Below are 20740 nucleotides of genomic sequence, written 5' to 3'. Positions count from 1 at the left end.
AAAGCAGACGCTGTTTTTATATCTGTGTGATTTTGACAAAGATCAGATCAAATTTGATGGTGATTTTATGCAGAAATTTGAGAAATTCCAATAGGTTCAGATACTTGTTCATACCACTGTATACAGATATACAGATATCCTGGATATACAGAATAAACATTGGTCTGTCTTTCACTCGCTGGCGTGACGACCCTCCCAACCAACTAAACTCATCAGCGCTGACGAGTTCGGGTGGGGTGAGGGGGTTAGCCACACTAAGCCACATGGTTGCAAACCATCATATGCTATTGTTTAGCCACAACTGGGTTCATTAACTTATTACTATTCAACCTTCACAAAGCCGCTGGAAACACAAATGTTGTTTAATCCTTCTGCAGGCAACTGGGAGATTGATTTTTGATTGATTGATGTAGTGATGCACGATAATACATTTTTCAACCGATACCGATAACCGATAATTTCCTCCTCATTCCTACCGATAACCGATAATGTCAAGCCGATAATTCTATCAAAAGATTTATGTAAAATTTTAAACAAAAGAAAATATTACTGTGCAAAAATATAATTTATTGCTTTTTTTTCCAACATAAAATATGAACAAGTCGTCATTCCAACATCTAAATAATGACATTGTCTGACATTGTGTAATGGTAAACTTTTGGCAACAATTACTTACAAAGTAAATACCTAATTTGCACAAAAATGCCTTTAAAAGTAAGCCATTCCTAACATAACATTAATACACTGCAAAACACACTTCCTTAAAACTAGTCAGTTTTAAGTGTAAATCTATTGGAAATAAGTGAAATTATCTGCCAGCACTTCATGTGTATTTCTCTCAGATTTCTTGGAAGAAAAATAGCTAGCTGAAAATAATCTCAACAGCCTTATTTTAAGCAATACATTATTATACTTAATCCTAAAAAAAACTTGGAAGAAGAAAAGATTTTGAATATTTGTGGCTACAGAATATTATTATTATTTCATTACAACAGGAATGTGCATATTTAAATTAATAAGTGTTAATAAGTGCCAATAAATTTAGATTATCTACTGTGACTGTAATTGAGCAGACAAATAAGTTAAATTAATTTGAAAAGTGATTGCTAATGTTATATGCTTTGTTGCACACTGTGAAAATGATTAACTCAAAAGAGCGAGATGTCATGTACCCATTCTGCAGCGCTTTGTTTACATTTGCGGCACTCACGAGTCGCGACATTCGCTTTACAGCAGCTAAACTGATAAACGGCAGTACTATTTGGATGCAGTTGGAGCTCGCATCTCCGTGCGTGTTGTTTTGTGCCTGAGTTTTGTTAAGCCGAAAATAAAGGCGGCATTACAAAGTCATCTGACCGCTCGTCATTTTACATACTGAATGTATTATTGATGGGCTGACTTCGTTTTCTCCATGTTGAAATTATCATCTAAACACTGTGCCGTCATGATAAGCTTGCTTACTGGACATCACTTTTCCAAATGTAGTGGTGAAAATGTGATTGGCACGTTTTTCATGAAGAATGGTGGTCGTATAAACTGCATTATTTTTTTATCCAGGGCTTTGGCTCTCGGGTCATTTCGGTAAAAAAAAAAAAAATCGTGTCTCGTCTCGGCGGCGGCTACGTTCGTACCGGATAATCCGCCCGCACCGGCCGGTTTGCCGCGGCGTATTCGGGGCCTGGCTGTGCTCACACGCCGTGAGGGAACGCTCGAGAAACCGGGGTGTTCGCCGGAGGTCCTGAAGCCGGGGAACCGGGCTCTGCCCGCCCCGCCGATGGCGAGGCGGCGGCGGCGGCCTGCCGGACCGGCCAGAGCGGCGGGCTCCGTCGGAAGACGGCTACTTGCCGACTATCGGTCTCCAGTCGTGCCGGTGTTTAGCCTTAGATGCGAGGTTACCACCCGCCTTGGGCTGCTTTCCCAAACAACCCGACTCTGAATCGTCACAAGCCCCTAGTTTAACTTAGTGTTTACAATAGCTTTAGCATTCCCGCTAGCAGCAGCAGCCTGGCATTCGTTCCAAAAATCTTTGTGATGCAGTTTTAAATGGATGCTGGGTTAGTGATTTTGAATGAGGACGCTTTCTTTCGGCCTCTTGGAACTTCTGCGGTACATGTTTCGCAAATGGCGAGAGCGTCGTTTTTTTAGTAACAGCCGCCATAATATTCAACTATTTCTTGTCGTGTAACTCCGCCTCCTCAACCCCTCCTCCCTCAGGGGCTTCAGAGAGGGGAGGGGTTGAGGAGGCGGCGTGCTGAATTCTTCGGTTGTGCACATTTGGAGGCTAAATCAAGTATATAATTATCGGATTACAATATCGGTTGAATTTTTTATTATCTGGATTATCTGTGTGACGTCATAATTGCCATTATCGGCCGATAATTATCGGCCACCGATATTATCGTGTATCTTTAGATTGATGATTTTACACCACTGTGCGGGTGCGCGCTGGTCCTCATCGGAAACGCAGCCTTCCTGAAGGCAAAATACTATCACTTTTGTCCACCGGCGTCGTTGAAATCGTCCACAACTGAAACGTTACCAAGCGTTGCTTTAAGTGAAAGCGGTCAACCATTAACTCATTGGCTGCCACTGACGGCGATAGATGTCGAATCCATTTGAACTGGGACGGCTTCACATCCAAATGGATTGGACGTCTCCAAGTGAAAAACTCATTTAGATTAAAAGAGCCACATGATTGGATGTCTATTAAAGATGTCCCGATCGATCGGGACCACGTCATTTTCAAAGTATCGGAATCGGCAAAAAAATATCGGCCATGCCTTTAAGATTTTTTTTTTTTTTTTTAATTAAATCGTTTTTAAATTGTATTTAACGTTACAGACATAATATGTTACACTCATCCAGAGTCTTTAGTTTAGGCTTAAGGTAGGGTTATCAAATTTATCCCGATAACGGCGGTAATTATTAAAAAAAATGTATCACATGAAAATATTTAACGCAATTAATGCATGCGCTGCACGACCCACTCACCCATTGTCGCGCTCAATCTGTAATGGCGCCGTTTTACCTATATAGTGAGATAAAAGGCAGCGTAAAATGAGTACAGTGAATTTTGGCAGCCTTTGGAGCCTTCTTTTAATTGGCTAAAGCCTTACAATCCCTCTCCCTACTATTAGAAATATCATGGGAAGCAATGTGGGGAAGCAAGGTAGCAATTAATCTTTTCCTTAACACCTTATGTCATTTCCCAACGCAGAGAAGATATATCAATTGGTAGCACTACGCACAGTCATGGTTCCACTTCCCATCATGCATTTGGGCATGGCTACAGTATAATTTACTGAAAGCTCAACAAATACACTAGATGGCAATATTTAGTCACAATATACAAAGTCACAAGTCTTTCTATCCATGGATCCCTCTCACAGAAAGAATGTTAATAATGTAAATGCCATCTTGGGGATTTATTGTCATAATAAACAAACTGTACTGTACTGTATGTTGAATGTATATAGTCATCCGAGTTTTATTCATTTTTTTCTTAATGCATTGCCAAAATGTATGTTATCAGGAAAAATTATCGGGAATGATTGGAATTGAATCGAGAGCAAAAAAAAGCAATCGATTCCGGAAATATCGGGATCGGCAGATACTCAAACTAAAACGATCGGGATCGGATCGGGAGCAAAAAAACATGATCGGAACAACCCTAATGTCTATCATCATCAATAGTGCTGAAATAGTTAACAGTCCTTTACAACGATGTACATTGTAAATTGAGTTCTCAAGCTCAAAGCACTAAACAACACCAGGGCAAAACATTAGCATAGCAAAGTAGAGAACTAAGGGCGTGCGGTACAGTACTCGATCTTTTGGAAATAACCTGAATGGGCAGAACAGGACGATTGCACTTTGTTCTTGGGGGCTATTACACCATTATTCACCCGCTTCTTTAAAATGCCAAGAAAACAGATTACCGTTTGTTTGAAGCAGTACATTTTCTCGGCAGTGAATCGATTGAATGCTTTCACCTCTTGGCATGAGAAATACAATGCAATAGTAATTTGGGTTTGAATGTTTTTTGCCTGCATTTCCCGTCCATACCTTTTTTTGGTGGTGAAGTGGCACTAAGAGCGGGCTTCTCTTTAACGGCATGTGAGCTGTCATGACTCTCATCCCATGTCTCCATCCCATCACAGCATAAAAAGAACGCCTGTCTGCAGTGAAGGCCCATGTGTCGGTGGGCTTTGCACTCGTGACCCTTGCTCCTGAACTTCAGACCAAGGGAGCAGCAGTCACAGCACTCCTGGAGGTTGCAATAGATTTTTACCATAAAGTATCTTCGCATGACTGGAAATTAATTGGGTAGAAAAACATGATTTAATCAAGTAATTGAAAAACAAACAAATGGATTAATAAATTATTCTAATAACAATTAGCTCCTGGGGTGTAAGTCACTAATTTAGAGATGATATCAGTGTTGTTTTCGTCAGCAATGACGAAAATATTTCGTTAATGAACACTTTTTTAATGACGATGACGTCACGATGACGCACTGAAAACATGTCTTGGGAGACTAAAATATAACGAGATGGATGACAGTTGTCGTCTGACGACCCAAGAACGAGCTGACAATTCGCTCGTTTCTGTCATGAATTAAAAATGTGTGATATTTAGGGCTGTCCAAATTATCGCGTTAACGGGCGTTAATTAATTTTTTTCATTAATCACGTTAAAATATTTGACGCAATTACCGCAGATGCCGCTCAGACAGATGTAAATGACGGTACAGTGAAACGCTCACTTGTTAATTGTGTTTTATGGAGTTTTGCCGCCCTCTGCTGGCGCTTGGGTGCGACTGATTTTATAGGCTTCAGCACCCATGAGCATTGTGTAAGTAATGATTGACATCAACAATGGCGGGCTACTAGTTTATTTTTTTATTGAAAATTTTACAAATTTCATTAAAACGAAAACATTAAGAGGGGTTTTAATATAGAATTTCTATAAATTGCACTAACATTTTTCTTTTAAGAACTACAAGTCTTTCAATCCATGGATCGCTTTAACAGAATGTTAATAATGTTAATGCCATCTTGTTGATTTAATGTTATAATAAACAAATACAGTCCTTATGTACTGTATGTTGAATGTATACATCCATCTTGTGTCTTATCTTTCCATTCCAACAATAATTTACAGAAAAATATGGCATATTTTATAGATGGTTTGAATTGCGATTAATTACGATTAATTATTTTTAAGCTGTAATTAACTCGATTAAAAATTTAAATCGTTTGACAGCCCTAGTGATATTTTCTTAATGTATGTGCAGTTAGCACGCATTTAGCAGTGTTTGTTCGCGTCGCTCATGTGATGTGCTGGGCCTCCCCCCGACCGCCCCCGTCCCACACACGGTTACTAACCAGCCTGTGCCCATTCCAGGCTCCTTTTGTGAAACATATGTGTCAGGTGCTGCTTGGTAAGTTTTGCTTTCTTATCTTGGCTAGATGCAGTGGTGCAAAAAAGTATTTAGTCAACCACCAATTGTGCAAGTTCTCCTACTTGAAAATATTAGAGAGGCCTGTAATTGTCAACATGGGTAAACCTCAACCATGAGAGACAGAATGTGGAAAAAAAAAAGAAAATCACATTGTTTGATTTTTAAAGAATTTATTTCCTAATTAGAGTGGAAAATAAGTATTTGGTCACCTACGAACAAGCAAGATTTCTGGCTGTCAAAGAGGTCTAACTTCTTCTAATGAGGTCTAACGAGGCCCAACTCGTTACCTGTATAAATGGCACCAGTTTGAACTCATTATCGGTACAAAAGACACCTGTCCACAACCTCAGTCAGTCACACTCCAAACTCCACTATGGCCAAGATCAAAGAGCTGTCGAAGGACAGAGACAAAATTGTAGACCTCCGCCAGGCTGGTAAGACTGAATCTGCAATCGGTAAAACGCTTGGCGTAAAGATATCAACTGTGGGGGTAATTATTAGAAAATTGAAGACATACAAGACCACTGATAATCTCCCTCGATCTGGGGCTCCATGCAAGATCTCACCTTGTGGCGTCAAAATGATAACAAGAACGGTGAGCAAAAATCCCAGAACCACACGGGGGGGCCTAGTGAATGACCTACAGAGAGCTGGGACCACAGTAAAAAAAAGGCTACTATCAGTAACACAATGGGACTCAAATCCTGCACTGCCAGACATGTCCCCCTGCTGAAGCCAGTACACGTCAAGGCCCGTCTGTGGTTCGCAAGAGAGCATTTGGATGATCCAGAAGAGGACTGGAAGAAAGTGTTATGGTCAGATGAAACCAAAATAGAACTTTTTGGTAGAAACACAGGTTTTCGCGTTTGGAGGAGAAAGAATACTGAATTGCATCCGAAGAACACCATACCCACTGTGAAGCATGAGGGTGGAAACATCATGCTTTGGGGCTGTTTTTCTGCAAAGGGACCAGGACGACTGATCCGTGTAAAGGCAAGAATGAATGGGGCCATGTATCGAGAGATTTTGAGTGAAAATCTCCTTCCATCAGCAGGGGCATTGAAGATGAGACGTGGCTGGCTCTTTCAGCATGACAATGATCCCAAACACACAGCCAGGGCAACAAAGGAGTGGCTTCGTAAGAAGCATTTTAAGGTCCTGGAGTGGCCTAGCCATTCTCCAGATCTCAACCCCATACAAAATCTGTGGAGGGAGTTGAAAGTCTGTGTTGCCCAACGACAGCCCCAAAACATCACTACTCTAGAGGAGATCTGCATGGAGGAATGGGCCAAAATACCAGCAACAGTGTCTGAAAAGCTTGTGAAGAGTTACAGAAAATGTTTGGCCTCCGTTATTGCCAACAAAGGGTACAAAACAAAGTATTGAGATTAACTTTTGGTATTTTCCACCATGATTTGCAAATAAATTATTTAAAAATCAAACAATGTGATTTTCTGTTTTTTTTCCCACATTCTGTCTCTCATGGTTGAGGTTTACCTATGTTGACAATTACAGGCCTCTCTAATATTTTCAAGTGGGAAAACTTGCACAATTAGTGGTTGAGTAAATACTTATTTGCCCCACTGTATGCCATGTTGCTTTAGCAGGGTCTGTGCAGAGTGATCATCACACACTAAAAAAACTTGTAGCATTAGCATAGCGTTCGCATTAGCATTTGGCGTGGTGATTCGGTGTTTTCTTAAAACTCTTAGAAAACATTTTACATACAGTTTGTGGCCTCCGGGTGAGTTTAATTAATTGCAAATAATGTGCTGTTTTCCTGCTGAATGTGTATTATCTTTATGAAAATGGTGATATCCTTGTACATAGACTTCATAATGATATTGACGGGTACACGGGGCGCGGGGCTGATTAATAGGGGGCTTATCTCCGTCAAAGTTGACCGAGTGGAAACATAGACAAAGAGCTTTTTACGTTGAAAATTCTTGTGAATAAATGCTTAAATCCCAGACTTATTTATAGTTATGGACGTAAAACAGTCGCGATTCTTTGCTAAAAGAGCAAAGAACCGGGCAGTTAGCATTTATTTTACGTAAATATGTCGAATGTGCTGCTGGTCTTTAAGCCACTATATTGCCGCCTTATCACCGCAAAGAGCATTTTACGTTGAAAATTCTTGTGAATAAATGCTTAAATCCCTGAATTCTTTATAGATATGAACATAAAATAGTCTCGATTCTTGGTTAAAAGCAAAAAAAAAGAAGAAAAAAAAAACGGGCAGTTAGCATTTACCGTATTGGCCTGAATATAAGACGGCCCTGATTATAAGACGACCCCCTCTTTTTCAAGACTCAGGTTTCAAAAAAGACTTTTTGAACACCAAATTAATTTTTATATAGAAAATAATTACAGTACATGCTAACAAATGATTATAACAATATATTTGAAAGAAAAAGCATGTTATTTAGCCACATTCAAATCTTAATATCTGAACATTTAAATATGTAAACTAACCAATCTATTGTGCTAAAACAACAAAATTGCAATAACTGCATTAACCATCAAAGTGAAGACTAACTATAACTGTAGTCTTGAAACAAATCTGAATAAGGAAAAAACATTTCAATAAAATAATGCAAACTGGTTAAACTTGAGAGTAGCTGAGATCTGTCATGACAGAACATCGCTTCAATGATATCTGGCGCCATCTAGCGTCGTGAATGGGTATAATGTCTAGACCGCGAATATAAGACGACCCCCTCTTTTTCAGTCTTATTTCAATGCAAAAAGCACCGTCTTATATTTGGGCCAATACGGTATTTTACGTAAATATTGCGAATTATGACTCCAATGTCGTAGCGTTTAAATTCTCCAATTGATTTTTTTCACAACGTTTCAAAATGCATGCATGGTACGAAAAATATAATAATTACCTTGAATCCTCGAACAAATGACTCCTGAGACAATCCTTCCTGTTTGTATGCGGTACAGCTGTCGTACTTTTTCAACCTAAATCCGGCGTTGGGTCGATGCATAGGTTAAATAACTGCGACCGACTGCGAATAAATGAAGCAGACAGTGGGACGGCCCCCTACTTGAAGGCGTGGCGCAGTGTCTGTGGAACGTGTCCGGTCAATATCATTAAGAAGTCTAGGCCTTGTAGACGCTACAGTTATGTGCTCGTCTGTCATGTTCATTTATTTATCTATTCAAGGTCTAAAACTTTTGAAGTTTATACACAAAAACATTTTGAGAATTGTCGACTAAAAATAGACGAAATTTGAGTTTTTAGGGACTAAAACTAGACGAAGACGTGAAATGACTAAAATATGACTAAGATTAATAAGTATTTTCATCCAAAAGATTAAGACTAAAACAAAAATTAAAATGGCTGCCAGAACAACACTGGATGATATGATACGATACTAATTATTTGGACAACGATAGGGTATTTGCTGATATTTCATTTTTTTTTTTTTTTTAAATTTTTTTTTTTTTTTAAACCTGTCCTGTTCAGCTGTCTGACACAGAGAATGGAAGTCTAAGTGCCCAGATTCTGAACAGTTTTAATGTTTCACATTGAGAGTCTGACATACTCCCATTGTGATCATTCAAAATACCTTTTTATTATGACAAAGCAGCGAACAGGAAGGGATTATGGGGGGACAGAAGAAAAGAAATACAAGAGAAGAAGGAAAAGAAACACATACACAAACAACAACTAGAAATACATTGAACATCTAAACTAGTTACTAATATGCTGGTGCTATCGTCAGCGAGATGTATTTCCGGTTTACACCATGTGGGGGCCTATTGGCCAGTGAAAGAGGAGAATGGGGGTGGGGGTGTCTATAAGCCTATAAGCTAAGTGATTGAAAGGGGTAGAGTGTACACAAATCAGTTCTGTGATCTAGAACCCAGTAATCGTGTGAATCTCTTATGAGTAAGCCCGTTGGCGACCAACCCTACGCCGCCGCATCGCCAATCCCGGCACCGGGACCCCCGACCCGAGAATGCCCTACCACATCCAGCAGCACGCAGGCCCCACCGGGCGCGCGACAGCCACGCAGACGGGCGGAGAAGCCGCGCGGGCGCCAACCCAGGGCCACAGCCCCCACCCAGCCAGCCCGGGGAGGGAGGGAGGGAGGGAGGGCGGGCGCGGGGGCGGGGGGCCATGCGCAGCCCATCCCTCCTCCCGCAGCCCAGCAAAGGAGCCATCGGAGCGCAGGGCGGATGCCCAGCCAGAGAAGAGAGGGGAAGGCGGAGGCAGGAGAACGCCCAGGAACTGCCACGGGGCGATGCAAGATCGGAGACCCGACCCCCCAACCTACTCCCGCGGCCGGCAGCCGAGGCAGAGGGGAGGCCACACCCCAGGAGCCACGCCATATAAAAAAGTGTGGGACCCACCTACCACCCTATTACTGTGGCTGCCAGGTTCCCGACTGGCAGCCATCACCCAGCACCGTGATGGGGGTGTGAGGGGAGGGTAGTGCAATGTATGCATTAAAATAGGAGAGCTTGGCTTGGGGCAGTGGGACCGCAGCATGGAGCTTCTGCCCAGCCGCCCGTCCCACCGCCCTTTGCCAGAGCTCTCCTGTGGAGTATGATGTGTGGTGCATTTAAAAAAGGTGCAGAGATGGCGGGGCCTGTGGTGAGGAGGCAGCAGTGAGGTACCCCCACCCCCAACAGGTCCCAACCATCCCACAACCTTGGTGTGTAGTGCATTAAAAACAGGGGGGAGCCAGGCCGGGACTGTAAAGCCCCGTCCCAACTCTCCCCGGAGAAATGTATGAGCATGTAAGTGCCAAGGTGAAAAATATTTACAGTGCCGAAGTGAGAAGTGCGTGAGTTAAGAGGCAGGCTCCCGCGGGCGTGGCCCCGTCCACCAGAACCACCGGCCGCAGGGCAGAAGAGGCGTCAGGGCCCCGATCAATCTCCGCCCCAGACCACCCACGACGCCTCCGCGACCGCCCCCCCCCCCACCCACCAAGCACCCACCCCGCACTCCGAGCAGGCGCCACACCAAGCGCCGGCGACCAGGGGACGTCCACCCCACCGGCAAGGGACAGCAAGCCTCACCCAAGGCCCCGCGGGCCCCAAGAGACCCCGCCGGCCGGGGGGCAGCAGCGGCCGCCGCGGCCCAGGGAGGCGGACAGGGCCGGAAGCAGACCAAGGGGACGGAAGCGCGCCCCCCACAACCCACCCCCGGGCCAGGAGGGGCGCGCGGCATGACACCAGAGGGCACCTCCCCGGCACCCGGTACAGGGAGACGCGGCTCCGGCCAGGCGGACCTGGGAGGGAACCATGGCTGCCGCATGCACCCCCCGGCCCCCACCCCAACTCCACCCCACCCCACCCCACCCCACCCCGGCCGGCCGGGGAAGGGCCGCGGCCCCGGACCGGCACCCGCGCGGCCCCCCCACCCGCCCACGACACCAGCGCGCGCCCGACGGGACCCCCGCACAGCCAGACGCAACCAGACAAGCCCCGGCCGAAAATCCCGGGGGCCAAGACCGGCGACGGGACGGCCCAGGGCAGGACGCCAACAAACTCCACCTGTAAAGCTGACAGAAGAAGAGGTTTATCAAACACCATTAGATGTATGCCAAGGACCGGATTTGCTGATATTTCAAATTCTGCAAACAGTTTGAGTCAGTTCGATACAGGGGCTTTCGATTGATTTAATACAAACAGAACACAACATCTAAAACAGTGGTTCTTAACCTGGGTTCGATCGAACCCCAGGGGTTCGGTGAGTGAGTCTAAGGGGTTCGGCGAAGGTAAAAAAAAAAACGCTGAACTCTATTTTGGTATGCTGATTAAATCTAGGCAAAGTGTTTTTTTAGACCAGGTTTTTAACTGGTTTGATCCCAACTTAAAGCCTTAATCCAGTTCTTTTAACTTCTAGTCCTCGATCAGATGGGAGGAGGAACTGGTTTGCTCAGTGGAAGGTTGTCCCTCATAAAACTTGTTATGAGGGAATACAACAGACCAACGGGCAGTGCGTCCTTAAATTTTGCCCTGTTTTTAAAACATGCTGTCAAAATGAGAAGACTTTTGAATGGGTATTTGCAAAATTCATTAGCTTGGTAGCTTCAGAGGGGTAGCAAGGGTCCCCGGGGGCCCCAGGCAACAAGCAACATGGGGCCCTTCGAGCGTGTGCAAGTAGGGGGGACAGTTGGACTTGGAGCAATAGAAGAAACAGTAGCAACACAAAGATACCACCATCGGATGCGGAGGTATATACCATTGTGTGAAATCAGTAGTCAAATTGGCCATAGGACCCACCATATTTAAATTATTCCCTAAAAATCACTGCCAACCAAAATGAGTATTAAATTTAAAATTTTTTAGGACTATTTTAGATGCATATATGTTATATTTTTCTTATAGAGTATTTGACGAGGAATACGACAGACCCATTAATAGACCTTTTGGGGAAAAAAATCACCATTCTTTAAGTAGTCACATTAATAATGTGGTGGCCTGTGAAAATCAACGCAAAACAACTCGGCAAGGACTTTCAGAGAGTACTTGGTGTGTCACTCTTTAAACAATCATGTGGTATTAATAGCTGATTGGACTTTCTTAAACATGTATAATTTATGTGACATGGTTAGTGCTGATTGGGATTGATAACAGAATCGTTAGATAATCTGCCAAATAATTCCATGGAATTGTACACTACCTACACTTGTCGCTGCAACAATGCAGTAAAGCTGCGTGTGCAAAATCTGTTGGCCCTCTGGGGGCCCCTGCTGGCTGGGGGCCCTAGGCAATTGCCCGGTTTGCCTAATGGGACACGATGCCTCTAGTTAGCTTAGATATAGCGGTTTTGAATGTGAAAAAAAATGCTTTATTATCTAATTCCGAAGGGTCCGGTGAATCAACGTGTTAAACTTGTGGGGTTTTGTACCTTAAGCAAGGTTAAGAACCACTGATCTAAGATTACTTTATCTTAGATCTACAGAATTCTGGTAAAATTAGAAAATTATGATTTTACAGCAAGACACAGGACTGTAGATAGATGTCAACAGATAAACTGTTGAATTAATGAGTAATAAAGGAACAACAAAACTAAATTGTAAAGGTTCTTGAAGTCTTCTACCATTTCTACAGAAGTCAAACAATTGTTCCCGAGGTCTGCTTTGAAGACAGCAAAGCTTGCAGGGCAGTGGGAATCTTCAGCGGTAAATGACTCTCTGTCATTTTGTCTAAATTAAATAAGGCAATTAACCAAGAACTTGCTCTACAGCCGTAATCATCAGAGGGGACATTGACTCTCAACTATGGCTTCAACTCTTCTGTGACTAATGCAATTGTCAATTCCTAATTCGGACGGAATCGTCCCTAACTTGTAATTGTATATTTTGACTTTGAACCCAATGAATTGAGTTTGCCCTCTGCTGCCGCATCTGGCCACAGCTACTTGCCTTGTAGGAACTGAGCCCGCACGTATCACTGGCATCCTCCTCGCACTTATCTCCGTCTCTGGCTGAGCTGATTCCAGCCAGACATCGTCTTTCTCTCAAGGAGCCGAGGCAGCACTGTTGCTGAGACGTCCTGGCAGAGACAAAAAAAAAGCACCGGAGAAAAGAACGTCTGAGACACACAGTGGTAGACAGGCCCTGCGGCAATGAGTGAGCTACCCATTCTTTTCACAGGCACTGCTAAAATACAGTTGACTGAGGAGATTAAGAAGATTTCTTAAAGGGAAATTGGTTGAAACTAGAATCGTATAGATACAATAAGTAGTGCAGAACACAATCCTGATCAAAAATATAAAGTAACAAAATGATCTATCATTTTTTCTTGGATCATACTGAATCAGCACTTGAGTTTAGTTGTGTGTTATTGTTTTTATGTATGACAAAATTGCAAAAGCCTTCCTATTTCTTTTAAAACTCTAAAACTAGGGCTGTCAAATTTATCGCGTTATCGGGCGGTAATTAATTTAGTCACTCGGGGTGTAACGGTATACAAAAATCTCGGTTTGGTACGTACCTCGGTTTTGAGGTCACGGTTCGGTTCATTTTCCGTACAGTAAGAAAACAAAATGCAAAATATAAATGTGCTAGTTGTTTATTACACACTTTTGTGCTTTCAACAATAGGAATATTAGCCTATACAAAGCTAGAATTCTGCTCAAAAACTAGCGGGTATTTAAAGATAATCCAACAACAATTTGCCTTTCAGACGCTGCATATTGCTCAGCTTTCTTTCTGAAAGAAAGAAGAAAAAAGAAGTCATGTGCTAAAGAGAAAAGTGATCCCAATGACAAAAGATTTTAAAATGTATTTTACAAATGAAATGCCTCAATGAATCATTTTTTTTCTCTTATGAACGGTTTTCAAAAGCTTTATTGGTGGATTTTCTCAAGTTAAAGCGCCACACAGAAATTAATAAATTTAATTGTGTAAGCAGGATCTGTGTATTATTCTTATTATTTAATTACAGGTGTTTTAGCTCATTTGAATTCGTTTTATTTAAATGGGCTTTTATTTTATTATGTGTTTACATTTTACAAATGTGATGTAGTATTCATTTCTATTGTACAGTATATTTTATGTTGTATAACTTTAGTTCCTATGAGAATATTAGTTCCTACTTGTTTTGTTGTGGTAGGAGGGTTTTGTATTGAACACGGGGCCGAAGTGGTTATTATTATAGCAGAGAAGACAGCAGTAAATAAACAAAGACAAGTCAACTGTGCCCCGATCTACCACTAAAGAGATCTGATGGACTCAAAAAGTGGATTAAGACTGCATATTATTTTGAAAATCGACCGGATCCACCGTATTTTTACACAAGTGACTTCCGGTCTGCCCGATCCTATCTACCGGTAGTAGTATTGAAACAGGAGGGTCGCATCTTGCGTCAAATAATAAACTTTATATTCAAATGATAAACCCGTTCTTTTTGCGTGCGTCGTGTTGAGCCTCTTCTGGGACGCGTCTATCACGCGGCCGCACTGCGACTGGTGTGCATGGGCTGATTGACTTTAACGCCCGCGTTTCACTGCGATCTCGCGGCGGCCACATTGACATTTCTGGGTTATACTGTCCTACCGTGTTGGTCCTCTTTATAGTAGAGAAGACGGAGTAAATCTAATCTACACAAAGAAACTGTAACCCGATCGACTCACAGCCTCGAAAAGTAAGGGTTACATTACGTCAGACACTCGTTCGGTACGCCACCGTTCCGAACCGAGCACCACGTACCGAAACGGTTCAAGACAAATACATGTACCGTTACACCCTTATTAGTCACGTTAAAACATTTAACGCATTTAACGAGCCACTCATGTATTGCCGCAAACAGACTACAATGGCTCCGTTTTATGAATATTGAGAGCCAAGAGGCAGAGACAAGCGAGAGGAGTGGACTCAGGCATTCATTGGGACCGCGCTATTTATTGGCATAAGCTTTGGCATCTCTTCCACAATGATTATAACTATTGTGGCGAGCAACGTGGGGTAGAATGACAGGAGATAATCTTATTCTTAACACCCTGTATTGAACACAACGCAGAGAAGATTTACCATTTGCAGCCGCCACTGACAGTCATGGTCGCCCAACCTCCCATCATGCATATGGGCGGAACAGTTAAGTCGCTACAGTATCATTTACTGAAAGCACAACAAAAATAATTTTCCTATCTCCCCCCAAAAAAATAATGTTCACAAAAAGAAAAGCGCTTAATGCAAAGAGAACTGGCATTCCCAATCAAAATAGCTATGCAAAATAATACTCAGACTTTGGTCAAACTCTATTCAAACATTTCGTTTTGCTCAACAAATACACTAGATGGGAATATTTAGTCGCAATATACAAACTATCAGAGGTCTTGTACGTTGTGAAGTCAACACTCAAATGAACGTAAGGTACAATGAAGCCGGAATCTACGGCGTCAGTCAAGGGGCAAAACGCGCAAGAAAAACTTGGCTAGATCTCTAATTAATTCAAAACTTGCCCTTGACACCTTGTGGTGTATTTCAATCACTACCTTCCACAATGGCAAGTTATTAGTTTATTTTATGACTGAAAATTTTACAAATGTTACTAAAACGAAAACATACAGGGGTTTTAATATAAAATTACAATAACTTGTGCTCACGTTTATCTTTTAAGAATTACAAGTCTTTCTATCCGTGGATCCCTTTCACAGAAAGAATGTTAATAATGTTAATGCCATCTTGTGGATTTATTGTTATAATAAACACTTAGTACTTATGTACAGTATGTTGAATGTATATATCAGTCTTGTCTTATCTTTCAATTCCAACAATAATTCACAGAAAAATATGGCATATTTTAGAGATGGTTTGAATTGCGATTAATTACGATTAATTCATTTTTAAGCTGTGATTAACTCGATTAAAAATTTTTATTGTTTGACTGCCCTATCTAAAACAAATTTATAAGTAGTGAAATTGATACAGCAAAACACAAAAATGGTCTCACCAGCAGATGGACTGTGTGTCTTTAGTGGGTGGCTCCATGTTGTTACAGTGACCATTAAAAGCCCATTTTGCACCAGTCTCACAACAGGCTTCCACTAGCTCCATGACTGACACTGCAAAACACAAACACACAGTTCCACATTTTCTGCCACAGTGCTTCAAATCGTATCCTATATTCAATTCAGGTGGAACTAGGTGTATTACACAATTAAATAGCACGCTAAGATCCATCAGGTACCTTTGATGTGGCAGCAAATATCATGTTTGCAGACAGGTAATAAGAGTCAGGAGTACAGTATTTGGCGATGGTAGGCTGAGAGGAGCAGTTATATTTTGTTCTCACATTCCCCACCCCTCACATTCACTTGGCAGGAGGAAGCATGAAAGCCGGTGAAATTACATTCAAAGCAAAATTGTACTTTTTTTTTTTTGCAACATCTGGGCTAATCAGCGCAGGAGCAGAGGAAAGAGTAACACATTAGCACTTCCTTTCGAACTGGGTCAAGGAGCAGACGGAGCGAAAACACATTATCCAGTTTACAGGGAAAATATGCTTTTGACACTGTGCAGTGCATTCCAGCTTTGAGCCAAGCCGCCCTGGTGCCTTTTCAAGCATTATATATGATATTTAAATAAAAGAAAATCATACACAATGAGACAATAATAGGCCATGTTTAAACCTTATGAATCAAGTTTTATGTGACAGTGCACACATACAGTATTTTCTATGGTTCAAAAATAATTATCAGTATCTCGCTGTACCCAGCTTTTCCATATTAGGGTGCACCTTTTGGATGAAGTTTCAGTGTAGATTTCTTTGAAGGAATTTTTTACTTGAACCCTCCCTTTCTGAGCTTTGGATTGGATAAATGTACACCACCTAGTATTCCCAGTTGGTCTCCCATCAGGTACTGTATAAACTATGCCAGAGCCTGCTTAGCTTCCAAAACCACAGAGGCCAATCCCAACCTATGACTTATCATTCTTTTCTTTCTTTTTGGCACATGTACGGTATTACAAAATGATGCAGATAGTAGAATAGAATAGAATAGAATAGAATAGAATAGAATAGAATAGAATAGAATAGAATAGAATAGAATAGAATAGAATAGAATAGAATAGAATAGAATAGAATAGGAGTCCCTGACAAAAGTATTGTCGCTTATCCATTTTGTAGAAACAATTGCTAATAACCTGATTTTTAATTATTCAATTGGTTTCAAAAATGGCTCATATGAAAGCTAAGACCCTCCCAAATGATGTTGAATGTACAAAACGATATTTGTTTAACTGAAAAGATTTATCATTTAATGAAGACATAAAGGTCAAATTTTGGCAAGACAAAAGTTTTGTGGCCTACAGAAAGTAGTGTGAAAATTGAACAAAAAAATGACTTCAAATACAAAAAATATGTTACATAAGTGAATTAAGTAGTGGTGCTGTGAGATTCAAATTTAATATTTTGTATGACTTCCATGGGCTTGAAGAGCTGCATCCATGCAGTTTGGCAAGGATTCATACAAGTCATCAGGAACATCAAAGAAAGCAGTCTTGCATATCTCCCAGAGTTCATCAGCATTCTTGGGTTTCGTCTTCCATGCTTCCTCTTTCATCCTACCCCAGACATGCTCAATGATGTTCATGTCTGGTGAATCCTGGAGGATCTTGATCTTCTTTGCCTTGAGGAACTTTGCGGTAGAGATTGAAGTATGCGATGGAGCAGCATCCTGCTACAGAATTTCTCCCTTTTTATGGTTAGGAATGTAAGAGGCAGCTAAGATTTGTTGATATTTCAGACTATTTATGTTGCCTTCCACCCTGCAGATCTCTTGTACAACCCCATACTGGATGTAACCCCAGACCATGATTTTGCCAGGGCTTGTCAAAAATGTCTCCAGTCTGTTCATATCTTTTTTTTATCCTCTGCACCTGACGCTGAGACACATTGAAGGTGTCTGCCACATCTGCAGTGGATCTGGTCTTCAGGCTCTTGATAATTAACACTTTGGTCTCAGGAGGAATCAAAGGCATCTTGTCAGAGGTCAGGTTGCAGTTGATGTGGCAGTCTAGTGCACTGGGGTTCTTTTTATACGCACCTGAGAGTTAATTGATCCATTATTGGTAACAGGTGAAGCTCTAATCTGGGATTGTGTGCATTATTTGACAAGCCGACAAGACGTGTCTTTGCCAAAATTGACTCAATGCGCTTTACCAAGCTGCAAACGTCAGAACACTTTTCAACTGTTTTGTTTGGCACCGTAATGTTATCCAAAACATGTTGGGATTAAAATGATCCAATTCTTGTAAGAAAATATTGATTACAAATATATTAGAGGGACACTTCCGGTCTATGTGTATGCAAGTGACAAGACTTTTGTCAGGTACTGTAGTAAAAATCACTTGTTTCATGTACAACTGTATTCCTTCAATGCCAGTTCATACACAATCAAGAAACATATACAGTGATCCCTCGCTACTTCACACTTCAAACTTCGTGCCCTCAGTCCATCGCAGATTTTTTTTTTTCAATTAAAGAATAAATAAATAAACGATTGCAGTATTTTATAGAGCTGTCCCGATCAGCTCACGTAGTCCAGTGGTTCCCAAACCGGTCCTCAAGTGACCCCTGTGGGTCCTGGTTTTTGTTCCTACCGATCGAGCACAGACCGTTAACCAATGAGGTTTTTGCTAAAACAAGCAGCACCTGACTACAATCAACTGATTACACTTGTAAAAAACCGGATTGGTAAATATGTTTCATCCTTTTTTTGTTGGAAAGAAATCCAGCACCCACAGCGGCCCGATGTGGAATAGTTTGGGAACCCCTGACGTAGTCTCTCACTCTCGCGCCTGCCGCTTTTCCTGGTCAGGCACTGCACTGGAGTTGCTTATTAATGTTAACGATGATTGACAGACAGTTAACGATGATTGACAGACAGTTAGGGTTTGATCTTGCGAGAGACACATGTAAGCCGAAACTTCAACGTGCCGCATGCGTCAACATCATTTAACTTGTTAAACAGTTAGTGTGGCAACTCATTGCGTGTAAATGAACAGCTTGAGCGGATATGAGTGGACTCACTCAATGAAGCATTTAATAAAGACAAGCATCTTACTACTTTTTTAAAACTTTTTTTGTTTAAAAATAATTTTGTTGGACAGTAACATGTTTAAAACTTATCGTAATTATTACATTTGAAGTGCTTAAAAACCATTTATTAAAATATATGTTTTTTTTAATTATACTTTGGGGAAAAAAAGTGAAAAATCTTATATATATGTATATATATATATATATATTTTTTTTAATAAACATTTATGACAAGCATTTATCTAAATCTAAACTTAGATATAAATGGAAGTTTTTCTGTGTGTGGGTGTTCGTTCCCTATGGACTCCGTAACGGCTCAACTGTTTTTCTTGAAAATTTACACATTTCTACTATTAGCGTCTGCGAGTGTTCTTAGGTAGGTTTTGTATCATAGTACCCCTGATAAGTATCGAAAATCGATAATCGAAAAAAATCGGGTTGCAGAAGGATTGGCCGGATTTTAACCAAATTTGACACACATATAGAGTTTGACATCAATAGTGTTTCTCAGAAGTTCCAAGGTTGCAGAGCTTTCAACAGTGCAGAAAATTGACAAAATCCCAAAACCGATACATTCTGATTGCTCCCAAACCGTATGTCGTATTATAACAAAAAGTGGCAGATTCGTTTTTGGGGTCATTGACAGTCACTATGGAAATTTTCACAACGGAGCGCCCCCTCATATGAGTGAGAAATTGACAATCGATAAACCGTTTATAGGACTACTTTCGAAAGTGCCGTTATTAGAAAGCGGGTCACTGTAAGGTCACGTTCTGCACAAGTAGGGAAAGTAGATCACAGTGCAGTCGAGTGGAAATCAGATGCTGCTCAATTAAATTGGCACCTTTAAAACGTGGCACTATTAATGGGTTCAAGCCTTGTATGCCCTGCTTTCGAGGTTTCTTATGTATCGATTTAACAAACCAACAATTCCTATACTGCTTGTGCATACACATACATTTTTTCATTGAGAATAATGAATCCTAATTTTCAGATAGAAATGTCCTATAAGCAGTTCTAAGTGTTTTCCTGTTTTATGGCAGCTTGGTTTGTAAAAGTCGAAAGTTTCTTGTTCAAATCCAATTCTAAGTTGGAGATTTGCTTATTCTCTCCATGTTTGCCATGTATTTATATTTTGATGGACTAAGACCATGTTCCTTTGGCTCCGAAGTCTGACTCGTCACAATCAGATGAGCAATTGCTAAACAATGCCCTGCAATTTTCTGCCGATCAGTTCACGGCATGCCCCTATATTTTCCATCTCATGGCATCAAGTATATGTACAGTGGGGCAAATAAGTATTTAGTCAACCACCAATTTTGCAAATTATCCTACTTGAAATGATTAGAGAGGCCTGTAATTGTCAACATGGGTAAACCTCAACCATGAGAGACAGAATGTGGAAACAAAAACAAAAAAAAAACAGAAAATCACATTGTTTGATTTTTAAAGTATTTATTTCAAAATTAGAGTGGAAAATAAATATTTGGTCACCTACAAACAAGCAAGATTTCTGGCTGTCAAAGGCGTCATCTTCTAACGAGGTCTAACGAGGCTCCACTCGTTACTTGTATTAATGGCACCCGTTTTAACTCATTGTTTTAACTCAGTCAGTCACACTCCAAACTCCACTATGGCCAAGACCAAAGAGCAGTCGAAGGACAACAGAAACAAAATGGTAGACCCGTACCAGGCTGGGAAAACTGAATCTGCAATAGGTAAAACGCTTGGTGTAAAGAAATGAACTGTGGGAGCAATTAT

General features: G+C 41.3%; 1 protein-coding gene across 3 annotated transcripts in view; it reads right to left on the bottom strand.

The window, feature by feature from the left end:
- fbln2 (fibulin 2) overlaps nt 1–20740 on the bottom strand; it is a 153524-nt gene that overhangs the window by 49502 nt on the left and 83282 nt on the right. For all 3 annotated transcript variants that reach the window (XM_057860635.1, XM_057860626.1, XM_057860629.1), the window contains 3 exons: nt 15890–16001; nt 12859–12988; nt 4066–4267 (listed from right to left, as the gene is read on the bottom strand). In XM_057860635.1, coding sequence (XP_057716618.1) covers nt 4066–4267; nt 12859–12988; nt 15890–16001 — 444 coding nt within the window. The remainder of the gene's footprint in view (nt 1–4065; nt 4268–12858; nt 12989–15889; nt 16002–20740) is intronic.

The sequence above is a fragment of the Corythoichthys intestinalis genome, chromosome 2 (assembly GCF_030265065.1).
Source record: "Corythoichthys intestinalis isolate RoL2023-P3 chromosome 2, ASM3026506v1, whole genome shotgun sequence".
Taxonomy (NCBI): Eukaryota; Metazoa; Chordata; class Actinopteri; order Syngnathiformes; family Syngnathidae; genus Corythoichthys; species Corythoichthys intestinalis.
This window is presented reverse-complemented; position numbering and strand designations above follow the sequence as displayed.